The sequence below is a fragment of the Colobus angolensis genome, unplaced genomic scaffold (genome assembly GCF_000951035.1).
Source record: "Colobus angolensis palliatus isolate OR3802 unplaced genomic scaffold, Cang.pa_1.0 Scaffold420, whole genome shotgun sequence".
Taxonomy (NCBI): Eukaryota; Metazoa; Chordata; class Mammalia; order Primates; family Cercopithecidae; genus Colobus; species Colobus angolensis.
The window spans coordinates 199,526-216,720 of NW_012117600.1; the positions used below are offsets into that span (position 1 = coordinate 199,526).

General features: G+C 41.9%; 1 protein-coding gene across 1 annotated transcript in view; it reads right to left on the minus strand.

The window, feature by feature from the left end:
* INO80 (INO80 complex subunit) overlaps positions 1 to 17,195 on the minus strand; it is a 122,955-nt gene that overhangs the window by 98,934 nt on the left and 6,826 nt on the right. Inside the window, exons 5-10 of the mRNA XM_011956676.1 lie at positions 14,885 to 15,005; positions 12,695 to 12,909; positions 8,485 to 8,538; positions 7,144 to 7,347; positions 1,542 to 1,737; positions 597 to 664 (exon numbers count right to left, since the gene is read on the minus strand). Coding sequence (XP_011812066.1) covers positions 597 to 664; positions 1,542 to 1,737; positions 7,144 to 7,347; positions 8,485 to 8,538; positions 12,695 to 12,909; positions 14,885 to 15,005 — 858 coding nt within the window. The remainder of the gene's footprint in view (positions 1 to 596; positions 665 to 1,541; positions 1,738 to 7,143; positions 7,348 to 8,484; positions 8,539 to 12,694; positions 12,910 to 14,884; positions 15,006 to 17,195) is intronic.

Below are 17,195 nucleotides of genomic sequence, written 5' to 3' on the forward strand. Positions count from 1 at the left end.
GCATGGTGGCGGGCACCTCTAGTCCCAGCTACTTGGGAGGCTGAGGCAGGAGAATGGTGTGAACCCGGGAGGCGGAGCTTGCAGTAAGCCGAGATCGCGCCACTGCACTCCAGCCTGGGCGACAGAGCGAAACTCTGTCTCTAAAATAAAATAAATAACAAAGAGCAAGTTATTACTTAGGTGAAAGAAGGCATTAAATAATGTAGCAGTTTTTTGAAACCATGATATGGCTGTCTTAACAAGCCAAGAGTATGTTTTTTTTCATTAAACATCTATGATGCATTTCATACTATATTGCCCATGATTACTCAGATAGAAAAAAAAAAAAACACAAACTGTTCTAATTTGAAATTAAAACATTGCTAAAGCTAGAAAATTGAATATTCGTGTTTCTGCCTTTCTTCTAGTGTCCCTACTATTCTACAGTGAAAGAGACCCAGCCCCCCACCCTACACACAATTACTCACACACATATACACAAGCAGTCTATGCTTTAATCAAAAATGTGATTAAAACTAAAGGAAGACCACCTAAGTAAAAGCTTGTAGGGTATTTCCAGGGCCAATTACAGTAAACCTTTCTATCTGAAGACTCACCCGAGCTTGGTGAATATGGTAAGCATTTTCAGCATTCTTCAGGGCCTGGGCTTTAAAGTGGTTACTATCTGAAAAGGAAAATTTATGGATTATCACACTTTATCAACTGATCTTGTTCTAAGATGCAATTAACACCAATATATGTGGATCCCTGATTCCTTCATTCTACTTATCCCTGGGTTCACGGAGGGTAGGGGAAGAGAAAGGCTAAATTCTCAGAGGTAAGAAGCTGGAAATGCAATGGAGGTGGAGGGCTGCCTTGGTCTCCAGTAGCCAAAGCAAGCTCACAAAAAACCACGGCACTGGCATCCACTGCCTCTCAGTATTAGGGTTTCTTCTACCAAATGATACCAAGCTACAACAATCAAGACAATCAGGATTCAAAATTTTAATATATTTATGCTAGGTGAAACTATTTTAACTAGAGAAGTACGACATATGTAATCCCCAAAATATAAAGCGGTTACAATCTCTACTATTTCTAGCTCAACACAATCTTAATCAGCATTCTCTGTGAAATTCTTCTCAAACTTCATCCCAATTCCTCCCTCTCCTTGTGATCACATAAAGACAACTGAACAGCTGCTTTCTCATGCTTAAATAACCAAGAATCTTATTATGTGAGAGATGTTTTCCTCTCCTGAAACGCAGTTCAGTTCTACAAACTCTGATTACAATACCGGTTATTTCTACTAACAAATCACAACAAAAATATTCCCAAACTTGCAAGATCATATAACCACAATCTTTCCTATCCAAATTCTTTAATAAATGGTCTTATACTTCTGTTATACAAACACACTTTCCCTACTCCAGTACAATAGATCTCTCTTTTCTGGTAAATTACCTATGAATCAATAAAAAATTTGTAAGAATTAAAGTATATAACCTTTAGATATAAAAATTAAGAGTTAGCCTTCCTCTAAGTCCTCATTGAAGACTCACCATAATCCTCCTGTGTGATGTTAACTACCACTCCTCCACCTATATCGATTTGTCTCTGGGTAGAACTGTCTTCCAGTTTCCTTAGGATTTCCTCCTGGATACCATCATGACCCATGTCTCGTTTGCGACTCATGAAATGGGCATACAACTCTGTCTGGGTAATTAAGAAGTTGAGTTTTCGCTGTTGCCTCTTGGCCTAAAGAGGGAAAAAGGTGAAAACAGAGCCCAATTATCAATGATATCCAAGAAGCAGTGGAGAATTCACCACTTATATTTGCATTCAAATCCTTTACCAACTCTTTACTTTTAAAAATGTAAACATTGCTGATAAACAATTTTATTTTAGCCAAGTCAGTGGCACTAAAAAAAATGAATGAATTTATTTTCCTTTTTCAGACAGAGTCTCGATTGGTCGCATGGGCTGGAGTACGGTGGCGTGATCTCGGTTCACTGCAACCTCCGCCTCCCGGGTTCAAGCTACAGCTTCCAGAGTAGCTGGGCTTACAGGTGAGCACCACTAACCTTGGCTAATTTTTGTATTACTAGTAAAGACAGGGTTTCACCATGTTGGCCAGGCTGGTCTTGAACTCAGGCGATCCACCAGCCTCAGCATCTCAAAGTGTTAGGATTAAGGTGTGAGCCACCACATCTGGCACAATGAATAACTTTCATTCATAATCTACTAGAAACGAGTGTTTTGCTCTTCTTTATACTGTGAATCTTTTCTCCATTAGGCTTCTGACTAAAATGTTTCTTTCATACATGACTTTTCTATGGTAGCACTGAGACAACTGAATTCAAACAATATATTCCATTTTATAACCTGGATGGTGGATACATGTCTATATAGCTTTATCATTTTTGAAAATGTACACATCAAAAACTTTTTTTTTTTTTTTTTTGAGACAAGAGTCTAACTGTGTTGGCCAGGCTGGAGTGCAATGGCACAATAGCAGCCTCACCGCAACCTCTCCCTCCCAGGTTCAAGTGATTCTCCTGCCTCAGCCTCCCAAATAACTGGGATTACAGGCATACACCATGATGCCTGGCTAATTTTTTTTTTTTTTCTTGGGACAGAGTCTCCCCCTCTGTCGCCCAGGCTGGAGTGCAGTGGCGTAATCTTGGCTCACTGCAAGCTCTGCCTCCTGGGTTCACGCCATTCTCCTGCCTCAGTCTCCTGAGTAGCTGGGAGTACAGGCGCCCGCCACCACACCGGGCTGATTTTTTTGTATTTTTAGTAGAGATGGGGTTTCACTGCGTTAGCCAGAATGGTCTCAATCTCCTGACCTCATGATCCGCCTACCTCGGCCTCCCAAAGTGCTGGGATTAAAGGCGTAAGCCACTGCGCCTGGCATGTATTTTTGTATTTTTTTTAGTAGAGACAGGTTTCACCATATTGACCAGGCTGGTCTCAAACTCCTGACCTCAGGTGATCGGCCCACTTTTAGCCTCACAAAGTGCTGGGATTACAAGTGTGACCAGTACGCCCGGTCAGCCACCACACTGGTCCCAAAACCTTCTTTACTACCAAAGTCAAAATAACTGACAGAAAGCTGTAAGTTATTCTGAAAGCCAATACAATAGGTATATGAAATTAAATGGCTAATGGAAGGAAGAAAATATTCCCCAAAACAATCTATAGGAAGGAACAAAATACTCCCCAACACAATCTGTATTTTTTGGCCAGGCATGGTGGCTCATGCCTGTAATCCAGGCACTTTGGGAGGCCAAGGCTGGCGGATCACTGGAGGCCAGGAGTTTGAGATCAGCCTGGTCAACATGGAGAAACCCTGTCTCTGATAAAAAATACAAAAATTAGCTGGGCGTGGTGGCAGGCGCCTGTAATCCCAGCTACTCTGGAGGCTGAGGCAGGAAAATCGCTTGAACCCAGGAGGAAAGGTTGCAGTGAGCCGAGGTCGTGCCACTGCACTTCAGACTGGGTGACAGAGCAAGACTCTACCTCAAACAAAATGAAACAAAACCCAACAATCTGTACTTCATCTGTGATAATAATAGCTACAAAAAACGAATATAGACTGAATACACGCACACGTGCAAACATACATATATTTTTTAATGTAAAAGTGCCTTTCAGGTTGACTGCTTGATCTCAGGAGTTTGAGACTAGACTGGGCAACATGGCAAAACCTTGTTTCTACAAAAAATACAAAAATTTGCCAGGCACGGTGGCATGTACCTGCAGTCCCAGCTACACTGGAGGCTGAGGCGGTAGGATTGCTTAAGCCCAAGAGATAGACGCTGCACTGAGCCAAGATCATGCCACTGCACTCCAGCCTGGGTGACACAGTAAGATACCAACTTTTTTTTTTTTTAAAGTGCCTCTACTCTAAAACAACCAGGTAAGAAAAATAATCATTGTGTCAATAAATAAAATCATTCCTAAGATAAATAATAAAATGAAAACATAATCCAAAATACCAAATTATATGGAACGCAGAATACAGTGTAAGTAGCATATTAAAGAGTCATTGTTTTGTTTTGAGATGGAGTCTCACTCTGTCGCCCTGGCTGGAGTGCAGTGGTGCAATCTCGGCTCACTGCAACCTCCACCTCCCCAGTTCAAGAGATTCTCCTGTCTCAGCCTCCTGAGTAGCTGGGACTACAGGCATATGCTACCACACCCAGCTGATTTTTTGTATCTTTAGTAGACGGGGTTTCACCATGTTAGCCAGGATGGTCTTGATCTACCGACCTCCTGATCTGCCCACCTCAGCCTCTCAAAGTGCTGGGATTACAGGCGTGAGCCCACAGCGTGAGCCAGCCTTGTTTGCTTTATTTTTTTTTCCCCAAAAAAGAGCATTATTGGTCCAAGAGTCATTATTTTGAATTATTTCATAACAAAATTCATAAAATATACTTTATCCTTGATCCACTCTCCCAAAAGGAAAACAATAAAATAAGGAATACAAAAAAAAAAAAATCCAAAAGGTTGACAGTATATTTTATAAAGCAGTAATCTACGTAAAATTATCCTGTCTCTTTAAAGCATTATAGCACTTGAGCAAGATCCAAAATAGAAGAACACTTGAGAAAGACAGTGAGAGAAAAGTAAGTCTTTGTCATAATGAATGTTCATGTTTCAAACCTAAAGTGCTATCACGAAAATCTTTGTTTTTTTTTCTGAAGAGATGGTATCTCACTCTGTCACCCAGGCTGGAGGCAGTAGCAAGAACACAGCTCACTGCAGCCTCAACATTCCAGGTTCAAGCAATACTCCCAGCTCAGCCTCCAGAGTAACTGGGACTATAGGCACTTGCCACTACACCTGTCTAATTTTTGTACTGTTTATGGATATGAAGTATCACTATGTTGCCCAGACTGGTCTTGAACTCCTGGATTCCAGCGATCCTCCTGCCTCTGCCTTTCTGCTGGGATTATGGACATGAGCCAATACACTCAGCCTAAGGAAAACTTCCCAAAGTAAAACAATTAAGAAAAATAACATATATATATATATATATATATATATTTTTTTTTTTGTGATGGATTCTTCCTCTGTCGCCCAGGTTGGAGTGTAGTGGTATGATCTCGGCTCATTGCAACTTCCACCTCCCGGGTTCAAGCAATTCTCTGCCTCAGTCTCCCGAGTACCTGCGATTACAGGCACCCGCCACCATGCCCAGCTAATTTTTGTATGTTTAGTAGAGACGGGGTTTCACCATGTTGGCCAGGCTGGTCTTGAACTCCTGACCTCATGATCCACCCGCCTCCGCCTCCACAAGTGCTAAGTTTATAGACGTGAGCCACTGCACCCGGCCAAGAATAACATCTTTAACCTTAAAGAAGTTAACTACCATATGATTAAATGAACAAAGTAGATTAAGAAAACAGAAAGGATACATCAAAGATTTATTTCAAAAGTTCAAAGAAAAAGATGCATAAGTCAGCATAAGCATCAGTTAGCTATCAACATAACTAAGAATCTAGGTCTCACAAATCTAGAATACAGGCCAAGTTGCCTGCAAAACTTCAAGATCTGTGGCTAACTCTCAAATGACTTTAAATTCTGTGAGTTAAGAATTCCCAAAACCATCAAATGTTTACTAACTTGATAATATGATTACCTTGCATGCAAATACAAATATGCAAATTAACCAGGAGACTAAAGAGAACTGAGCAAAATCCATCTTCATTCTCGAAGTCATGATAAAATAAGGGAAGATCAAGAGCTCAGAAGAGGCTCCAAAGCTTCACTTTGACATGAGTTACTACATATACCTGAAAGAAAACATCATCCAATACACTAATTCCCTTCTTTCTTCAAATCTCAACTCTCCTTCCATTCATCTCAGTTGGTTTATCAATGGCAATATGACTTTGCCTTCTTATTCTCACCTCTTGCTTCCCTCAGCAATATCCACAGCCTACAACAGCTGGCATCAGGTTTAACAACAGTACTTGCTGCAAGTTAAAACAATATAAGTAGGCTGGGCATGGTGGTTCATGCCTGTAATCTCAGCACTTTGGGAGACCGAGGCAGGCGTATCATCTGAGCTCAGGAATTTGAAACCAGCCTGGCCAACATGGTGAAACCCCATCTCTACTAAAAATACAAAAACTTAGGAGGGCATGGTGGTGGGTGCCTATAGTCCCAGCTACTCGGAAGGCTGAGGCAGAAGAATTGCTTGAATCTGGGAGGCAGAGGTTGCAATGAACCAAGATTACTGCACTCCAGCCTGGGCGACAACAGTGAAACTTCATCTCAAAAAATAAATAAATAAAACAGTACAGTAGGTGAAGGGTAAGTCTTAGAAAACTGGGCTCATTGTCCACTGTCCCTATCTGGCCCCAAATTTGGCATCTATTTCTTATTGTCCAAAAAAAGCAAAACTGCAGTCAGCACCTACAAACAAACCAAGATGAATTAAAAGCTACTTTCTTCCTTTTTTGCTCATTCCTTTTTTTTTTTTTTTTTTTTTTTTGAGGAATAAGAGCCCAAAATAGAGGAAGACAGCTTAGAAGAAAATGAGAAAAAGGCCTGAGGAGGGCCATACCAAAAGACTAAAAGCAGAATTGGTTTACTAGTCTAAAATCACCATCCTCAAAATTAAGTCTTTAAAAAAATTTCTGGGCCAGGCGCGGTGGCTCACGCCCGTAATCCCAGCACTTTGGGAGGCCGAGGGGGGCGGATCACGAGGTCAGGAGATCGAGACCATCCTGGCGAACATGGTGAAACCCCATCTCTATTAAAAATACAAAAAATTAGCCGGGCGTGGTGGCGGGCGCCTGTAGTCCCAGCTACTCGGGAGGCTGAGGCAGGAGAATGTCGTGAACCCGGGAGGTGGAGCTTGCAGTGAGCCAAGATTGTGCTACTGCACTCCAGCCTGGGCGACAGAGCGAGACTCCGCCTCAAAAAAAAAAAAAAATTTCTGACTGTGGGAGACCAAGGCAGGCAGATCACTCGAAGCTCAGGAGTTTGAGACCAGCCTGGGCAACATGGCGAAACCGCATCTCTACTAAAAATAAAAATAAAAATAAGCGACAGTGTCATTGGTTAGATGTACAATTTTCAAAATGCAAACCGATCTCTTCAAATGGCTGTAATAATCAGGGTTTTCAAAATGGTATGCTTTTGCCCGACCTCCCGCATTTCCTCATCCAACTTCCGCTGCTCCAAAGCTTCCTTCTCTGCTCTCTTGCGGTGCTCCTTCTCCACTTTCTCATATTTCTTCCAGTACAGAAGCATCTCCTTGGTGAGGCGGCGGGCACGAGGCAAGGTTTCCTTACAGTTCTTCTGGGCCTGCAAGGCAGCTCGACGCACCTCCTTCATGCACTGGTGAGCAAGCTGAAAACAACAACAGCATTACAGCAGAAAGGACCCCATACCAGAGGCTGGTTCTTCCTGGATTCTAAACCACATCATTCCTCAATATGTTGAATACAAACTGTCATCCTTGACCACATCTCTTTCCCTGCAACTTGATTATGTCCTTGTATAGTACTGTGACATAGGTCCAGATCCTGTGGTAATATCAGGGATAAGAAATCTATCTGATTTCTGTCAACTTAGAAGATGAAAAATTATAATGACTAAGAAGGACCTGGGATGTGCTTGGAAGTTACAAAATGTTATCACACACATTAATAATAGCTATCACTGCTTATTATATCTTTAGCACCACTGAAAAATATATTAAACTAATCTACTCTTCAAATCCTATGAAATTGGCATTAGCATCACCCTCATTTACCATCATCCACCTTATAAATGAGGAAACAGAGAAGTTGAATGACTACCTCAGAGAAACACAACTAATAACATGGCCTAATCTGATCCTCACAATTCTGAAAGGAAGTTGTTTTAGTTTCCTCTAAGGGAAGGTATTCACATCATTATTTCTTAGACGACAAGACTGAAGACAGGAAGATTCCATGAGCAGCTCAAGAAATCAGGGTGGGCTATGGTCTTATCCAAAAAGGTTCAAATACCAGAAATGTGAGGAAGAACAATTTTATTTAATAAACAGATTGAGGCCGGGCACAGTGGCTCATGCCTGTAATCCTAGCACTTTGGGAGGCCAAGGCGGGCAGGGCAGATCACCTGAGGTCAGGAGTTCAAGACCAGCCTGGCCAACATGGTGAAACCCTGTCTCTACTAAAATACAAAAATTACAGGGCATGATGGTGGGTGCCTGTAATCCCAGCTACTCGGGAGGCTGAGATGGGAGAACTGCTTGAACCTGGAAGACGGTGGTTGCAGTGAGCCGAGATCACACCACTGCACTCCAGCCTGGGCGGCTGAGACTCCATCTCAAAAAATAAATAAATAAATAAACAGATTGAGAACATTCAGAAACTCTCTTAGGAACTATTAGATTCATGATCAACAGGTTACAACAGACAAGAGTAGCAAGATGGACCCAAAGAAGAAGAATATATTCCAGCAAAACATGAAATGGAAAATACAAAACTACAATTTTACCTTTCGGCTATTGGTGAGAAACAGGTTACGAGCTGAAGCTTTCTGCTTATTTGCCTAAAATATTTAAAAAACAGTATTTCATTTAGGATTCATTTTTGAACTAAGACTATGTAGAACGAACAGTCTTTTAATCAATTCCTAGAGGTTTAGAAAATGTCAAGCCGAGCAAGATACATTACTTCTGTAAGTCATCCAGATGTACCGTCCAACACCATATATAAAACTATTAAAGAAGCATCAAGAAGAATCAGTGTTGTGGATGCCTTAAATAGTCTTCCGTATACTTTTAGGAAGACATTAAGTTATATGTAAGGCTTGAAGCGGACTAGCAAAATGTTAAAATACCTAAACCTTAGTACCACCCTGATTAAAAACATGTTGCTTACTAGGGCCAATCTGCAAAGCTGAGAGAACAGGGCACCCAGACACAGGAATCATTAGGAAAAAGATAAACTAGTCTCCCAAGTTGTGATTCTAGACCCACCTCCAGCCTAGGCAAACCTGATGTCACTACTACTCAGTTTCTGCCACCACATAAGCCTAATCTTCTCTAAAACTAAACTCCAAGGAAGACCTAACACAAAATGACCCAGCAGCCCACAACCCAGTATCCAGCTATTTGTGTTTTCCACTCTGGCTAAGGGGGGAAAAAAGTCAGTACAGACATCTGACTCCCCATGATGTCTATCTGACATGGAAGAAGACACTGAAGAGGCAGGGCTGGGTGGCTCTTTCATTACTGAAGAGCACTCTCCTTGATGCTAAAGAAACAATGGGTTCAAAGTGACAAAGAAGCCATTTCCCTAAAGTTTGCATATAAGACAGCAAATTTAAGGGAATATATGAGCCTTTTATAAAAAAAACTCTTACTAATTAAAGAGCTATTGTCACTCTGAAGCCAGGAGCCTCAAATATTCCCACTAAAAAGTCATTTCTTGGCCAGGTGTGGTGGTTCACGCCTGTAATCCCAGCACTTTGGGAGGCCGAGGTGGGTGGACCACTTGAGGTCATGAGTTTGAGATGGGACTGGCCAAGGTAGTGAAATCCCATCACTACTAAAAATAGAAAACTTAGCCGGGCATGGTGGCACATGCCTGTAATCCTAGCTACTTGGGAGGTTGAGGCAGAAGAATCACTTGAACTCAGGAGGCAGAGGCTGCAGTAAGCCAAGATCGCACCACTGCACTCCAGCCTGGGAGACACAAGCGAAACTCCGTCTCAAAAAAAAAAGAAAAAAAGGCATTTCTTGGCCACGCACAGCAGCTTACACCTGCAATCCCGGCATTTGGGGAGGCTGAGGCAGGAGGATCACTTGAGTCCAGGAGTTCGAGACTAGCCTGGGCAACATAGTGAGACCTCGTCTCTAGAAAAAATAAACAGAATTGGGCCAGACATGGTGGCTCATGCCTGTAATCCCAGCACTTTGGGAGGCCGAGGTGGTTGGTTCACCTGAGGTCAGGACTTCAAGACCAGCCTGGTCAACATGGTGAAATCCTGTCTATACTAAAAATACAAAAATTAGCTGAGTGTGGTGACAGGCATCTGTAATCACAGCTACCCGGGAGGCTGAGGCAGGAGAATCGCTTGAACCCGGGAGGTGGAGATTGCCGTGAGTCGAGATCGTGCCATGGTATTCCAACCTGGGTGACAAAAGCGAAACTCCGTCTCAAAAAAAAAAAATTAAAATTAAATAAAATAAACAGAATTAGCTCGGCATGGTAGCACACACCTATAGCCCCAGGTACTCAGGAGCCTGAGGTGCGAAGATTACTTGAGCCTGGGAGAGATCAACGCTGAAGTGAAACAAGATCAGTCTACTGCACTCCAGCCTGAGCAAGAGAACAAGACCCCATCTCAAAAAAACGAAAACTCATTTCTTTCATTGAAAGGGCACCATATGAGGCCTCTTCATCAGGTACTAAGCAGGTTTTCCCATAACTTTCCCATCAAGAATGCTCAAGCATAGGCCGGGTGTGGTGGCTCACGTCTGTAAATCCCAGCACTTTGGGAGGCCGAGACGGGCAGATCACGAGGTCAGAAGATCGAGACCAGCCTGGCTAACACGGTGAAACCCTGTCTCTACTAAAAATACAAAAAAAATTAGCCGGGTGTCGTGGCAGGCGCCTGTAGTCCCAGCTACTCGGGAGGCTGAGGCAGGAGAATGGTGTGAACCTGGGAGGTGGAGGTTGCAGTGAGCCGAGATCACAGCACTGATCGCACCACTGCACTCCAGCCTGGGCAACAGAGCGAGACTCCGTCTCAACAAAAAAAGAATGCTCAAGCATAAACTATGTCTCCAGAAATACTTATTAACTGCTAGAGAAAAAAAAAATTTTATTTTACAGTAGCAAAACACCACCATACCAAGGGATCAAATACAATATCCTCAAAACATTAAAACAGGCTGGGCATGGTGGCTCACGCCTATAATTCCAGCACTTTGGAAAGCCGAGGTGAGCAGATCACTTGAAGTCAGGCGTTCAAGACCAGCCCGGCCGAAATGGCAAAACCCCGTCTCTACTAAAAATACAAAAATTAGCTGGGCATGATGGCGCATACCTGTAGTCCCAGCTACTCAGCTACTTGGGAGGCTGAAGTGGGAGAACTGCTTGAACCCAGGAGGCAGAGGTTGCAGTAAGATGCAGATCTAGTTTTATCTTTTTCAAAATTGCTACCCAGTTGTCCCAGTACTAATTTATAAGTCCACTGGTTTATTCTACTTGTCTATTTGCCTATTCATGTGCCAGTACCACACTTTTTTAACTGTAGAGGTTTTGTAGTGTGTTCTAATGTTTAGTAGGGATTTTCCAATTCTTCCCTAGCTACTCCTACATTCTGACTTCATCACATGGACTTTAGTATCAACTTTTCTCAATTCATAAAATATCCTGTTTCTAAAAAAAATCCAATTTATAATGAAATATCCTGTTTCTATCAGGACTGCACTCAATTCATCCTTAAGAGCAGTATGTTAACAACTGGTGAATCTCACTTAAGGGTAAATAGACATTCCTTGGACTATAATTGCAACTTCTTTAAAAAAAAACAAAAAACAAAAAAAACCCGCTGCATATGGCATCTGGCCTGCAACTGTTAATTTTGAAATTATATCAAAATAACATGTTATTGGCTGGGCTCGGTGGCTCACGCCTTTAATCCCAGCACTGTATGAGGCCGAGCCAGGCAGATCATCTGGGGTCAGGAGTTCGAGACCAGCCTGGCCAAAATGGTGAAACCCCATCTCTACTAAAATACAAAAATTAGCTAGGGGTGGTGGCATCTGCCTGTGGCCCCAGCTACTTGGAAGGCTGAGGCAAGAGAATTGTTTGAACCTGGGAAGTGGAGTTTGCAGTGAGCCGAGATCATGACACTGCAATCCAGCCCAGGTGACAGAGCGAGACTCCATCTCAAAAATAATAATAATAAAATAAAATGTTATCAAAACCAAATGAATTAAAAGAGGAAAAATGCTTATACATGTTTCTTTTAAATCGTTCACATCTTATTCTAGTGCCTGTGATTATCCAGCAACATTCAAACATTTGTAAATTCTCTAAGAAACATATCAACTCCTTTTTATTTAATTTTTGAGATAAAATAAATATTTATTATGTTACACATTCTGTTACACAAGCTCGAGTGCAGTAGTGCTATCTCAGCTCGCTGCAGCCTCAACCTCCTGGGCTCAAACTATCCTCCTGCCTCAGCCACTTGCATAGGTAGGGCTACAAACATTTGCCACTACACCCAGCTCGTTTTTGTAGAGATGGGGTTTCCCCATGTTGTCCAGACTGGTCTCAAACTCCTGGGCTCAAGCGATCCACCCGCCTCAGCCTCCCAAAGTGCTGGGATTACAGGTGTGATCTACCATGCCCGGCCTCTTTTTAATTTTTTCTAATATCACCTATAAATTGGCTGTCAAGTATCTACTGCTATATTTTAAAAAACTACATTCTTTCCTCGAAGAAGTTGCCCTCCAATCTTCTGACCAAGGAGCATCACACAATAACTAACTGTCCTGTGAATTCTGACCACATTCTAGAAGAAACTGTTAACTGAAGAGTACTACTCAGCATTCCCTTGATTCCAACAGATTAATTTCCTTGCGGAACTCCTATCTGTGAAAGTATCTAGCTCTCAGAGTTCCTCTTTAGTGGGTGGGAAGAGAATACATTCTCCCAATCTCCATGTCCTGGAGGCATTCACTTACCTTTGGTAGTTCCTTTTTCACGATGCTGAGCCATACTTTCCTGCGACGAGCATTCAACTGCTCAATGGATAAGTGCTTTTTCTTAGTGCCAGGGGGAGGTGCATCATGAGAAAACTTGGCAAAGACTTTGGTCTGGTGGTGATGGCGACGAGGGGATTCTTCAGAGGAAAGTTCTTCATCTCTTCGTCTTTTTTTCTTCACTTTTTTCAACTTAGCTGCAAAAGAAACAGACGCTAACAGGGTTGCACTTCCACAAGAGATGGTCACAAAGCAACCTCACAACTTAAAGAATGCAAGGTTCTTTCCTTATTCCACTTGACACTGACAACATATATCCCTTTATCTACTCAGACCCATGAATATTCCTAGAGGAACAAAAATAACAGAGAAGAAACATACTGATTGATATCTCACTAACCTGGAAAAGAACACTGGATACTCGCTCTGTTTATATGAAAGTGAAATACAGAATAAAACCCGAGAACCAAATTTCTTTCTTTTTTTTTTCCCCGGAGATGGAGTCTCACCCTGTCGCCCAGGTTGGAGTGCAATGGCGCAATCTCGCCTCACTGCAACCTCTGCCTCCCAGGTTCAAGTGATTCTCCCGCCTCAGCCTCCCCAGTAGCTGGGACTACAGGTGCATGGCAAGAACCAAATTTATTTTGAACCTAATAGGTAAGCAAGTGTCTGAGGTATCACAGATTCAAGGAATAGTCAAAGGAAGGAAACTTATTTCTACTTGGTGGCAATATAAGGTGGCTATACATCTACGCAGTGTGGGGAAAATAAGAAAAAAGTATACCTATAAGGTGGATAAAGAAAAATAAAAGAGAAGAAAAAAACACACTGATATGTCACTAAGACTTGCAAGACAAAAATACATGAAATAAAACCTTAATTCAGGTTGGAGAAAGGGTGTGAAGGGTGAGAAAACACTAATAAAGATGATGGAAAAAGAAGAGAAGGCTAAAAGGAGCCTTTTTGAGTAGAATTCATACCGTCAAGCCAGGTGCGGTGGCTCACACCCAGCACTTCTGAGAGGCCAAGACAGGCGGATCACCTGAGTTTAGGAGTTTGAGATCAGCCTGGCCAACATGGTGACACTCCATCTCTACTAAAAATACAAAAATTAGCCAGGTGTAGTGGCGCGCACCTGTAATCCCAGCTACTCGGGAGGCTGAGGCATGAGAACTGCTTGAACTCAGGAAGTGGAGGTTGCAGTGAGCTGAAATAGTGCCACTGCCCTCCAGCCTGTGCGACAGAGCAAGACTCCATCTCAAAAAAAAAAAAGAATTAATACTTTCAGAGGAATAAAATTTGCCTTACAAAGATAGTTTAAAACTTTCTCTTTCAGTTTCCTTCCTGATATCCAGCTGCTGAGAGCTCAATAAGAGAGGAAAGGACACTTCCTGTCAAACATGCAAACAAACACTACAGAAGATCATCAGGAGGTGATCTATTTTAAATCACCTCGGACAGCAACAATGATAACTTACTCCAAACACTTCGGGTTACTTTTCTTACTTCTCTGTGCATAACCAACCTCCTATCCCAGAACATTTGCAATATTTGCAGAGTGTGTATAAGAAAAATGGAACAAACTAATTTTGCCTAAACCTTTAGCTAGGAATCCGTCTTTCCAATTGTAGAACTAAAGACTACAAGCCAAATATGAATTAAGGTTAATAATATAGTCTACCCTTCCCATCTGTGGGTTCTACATCATGGATTCAACCAACTGAGGATCAAAAATATTCAGGAAAAAAAAAAAAAGAGAATGGTTGTAGCAGCTGTACTGAATATGTACAAACTTTTTTTGATTGTTATTCCCTAAACAATATAGGATTACAAGTATTTATATAGCATTTACATTGCATTAGGTATTATAAGTAATCCAGAGATGACTTAAAGTATATGAGAGGATGTGCACAGCTCATATGCAAATACTATACCATTTTATATAAAGAACTTGAGCATCTCTGGATTTTGGTATCTGCCGGGGGTCCAGAATCCAATCACCCACGGATACCAAGGGGAAAATTGTACTTGTTACTAATTAGAAAGAGAGTTTTTCAAATAAAGCAAATTTCTACCATATGGACTATATATAAAGTCCAAATGCACCAGTAGGCCACTTGCAATTCTGAAACTAAGAATGAATGTATGTGGAAAGCAGTTCAACATGCTCACCTTTAAGTTTCTTTTCCTCCTTAAATTTCTTTTTCTTGGGTCCAAGTAGGTGCCGTTGCTGCTCATAGAAAGGGTCGTATGTGGAGAGCAGGCCTGCACTGTAGTACTGATATTGCTGCAACTGAAGCAGGCAAAGACCATGATGGGCCTGTTTTCTATAGTACAGCATTCAAATTATCTTTACTACAGAAAACTAAGCCAAAGGAAATCATAGCTTCTAAATACAGTATTCTTCCCACAAAGAGATCAGTAACATTTAGTATATCAAAGCAATCACTTCCTTAACTTCAAACAAATGAGTTCAACTCCTATACATGTAACAACAGGTCACTGAAAAAATTTAAGAAAGCAAAACTCTTCATGCTTCTGAATTTCTACCAGAATACTTACTTAAACCTGACATATACTGAGACATGAAATTAATTCCTTGCAGAAATGTCTCCCCTTGGAAATTCACCACCAAGAAATAAACCATATTTCTATTACCAGTAGGTCCTCAGATTTACTAAGGTTCCTAATGCTTGCTTGCTTTCCTTTTTTTTTTTTTTTGAGACAGAGTCTTGCTCTGTTGCCAGGCTGGAGTGCAGTGGTGTGATCTCGGCTCACTGCAACCTCCACACCTTGGTTCAAGCGATTCTCGTGCCTCAGCCTCCCAAGTAGCTAGGATTACAAGCAAACGCCACCATACCCAGCTGATTTTTGTATTTTTAGTAGAGATGGGGTTTCACCACGTTGGCCAGGATGATCTTGATCTCCTGACCTCGTGGTCAGCCCATCTCGGCGTCGGTCCACCTCAGCTTCCCAAAGTGCTGGGATTACAAGTGTGAGCCACTGCAACTGGCCCTTCATGCTTGCTTTTCTATGAGTCATATGTCCGCTTCAAATAGTCACCAGTCATCCCAATTCTTGAATCTTTCAAGTCTTTTCTCTCTTCATCTCCCACTAAGAGTCTGCTATCATTTAGATAGTGCCTACATTGCCAGAATTCTAACATATGAATAATGTAATTCTTTCCATCCAGGAAGTGATAAGTAAACACTTTTAAATATTTTACTTAATCCCCAAATCTCATATTAATTTTGTCTCACATATTACTAATGCATAAATATAAATTAAAATTAGGTAGCCCACTGTTAAATCTCTTTCCTGGATTCTAGCCAAATAAATTGTCCGAGGACTGAAATAAGACTGAAAGATTAACATGGGGAACTAATACAATGTCCTCTGTTAAAAATCAAAATTAAATTAGCATGCACTAAGCTGTGTACTTAAAGTCTGAGAACTTTCCTATATGTATGTTTTACTTGAATTTTAAAAACAAGCAGGCCAGGTATGGTGGCTCAGCTGGGCACCATGGCTCATGCCTGTAATACCAGCACTTTGGAAGGCCAAGGTGGGCAGATTATTTGAGGTCAGGAAGTCGAGACCAGTCTGGCCAACATGATGAAACCACATCTCTACTAAAAACAAAAAAAATTAGCCTGGCGTGGTGGCGAGCTTCTGTAGTCCCAGCTACTTGGGAGACTAAGACAGGAGAATTGCCTGAACCTAGGAGGCAGAGGTTGCAGTGAGTCAAGATCACGCTACTGCATTTCAGTCTGGGTGACAGAGCCTCCACCTCAAAAAACAAAAATAAATAAAAACTAAACATAAAAAACAAGCAAATACTTGGAGCGCCAAGTCCCTTAGTGCTGGAGTTTAAGAGGGAAGGAACTTTTTACATCAAATTGGTCAGATATTCTGTTTACCACTTCTACAGGTTTAAAAGGTTCAGAATATTATTCCAATCTCTCTAAACTAACTTTGGACCTTAACTAATTGCTAGAAAATTCTTAGGTCTTCAAATACACTATTGCTCATTATGTACAATGTTCCACACTTGTAGAAATAGTCAGAACCTGGCCAGGCGGGGTGCCTCACCCCTGTAATCCCAGCACTTTGGGAGGCCAAGGCAGGCGGATCACCTGAGTTTGAGACCAGCCTGACGAACACTGAAAAACCCTGTCTCTACTAAAAATACAAAATTAGCTGGGCATGGTGGCGCATGCCTGTAACCCCAGCTACTTAGGAGACTGAAGCAGGAGTATCGCTTGAACCCAGAAGGTGGAGGTGGCAGTGAGCAAGTATCACGCCATTGCGCTCGAGCCTGGGCAACAACAGCAAAATGAAAGAAAGAAAGAGACAGAAAGAGAAGGAGAAAGAGAAAGAGAAGGAGAAGGTGAAAGAGAAGGAGAAGGAGAAGGAGAAGGGGAAGGAGAAGGGGAAGGGGAAGGGGAAGGAAGGAAGGAAGGAAGGAAGGAAGGGAGGGAGG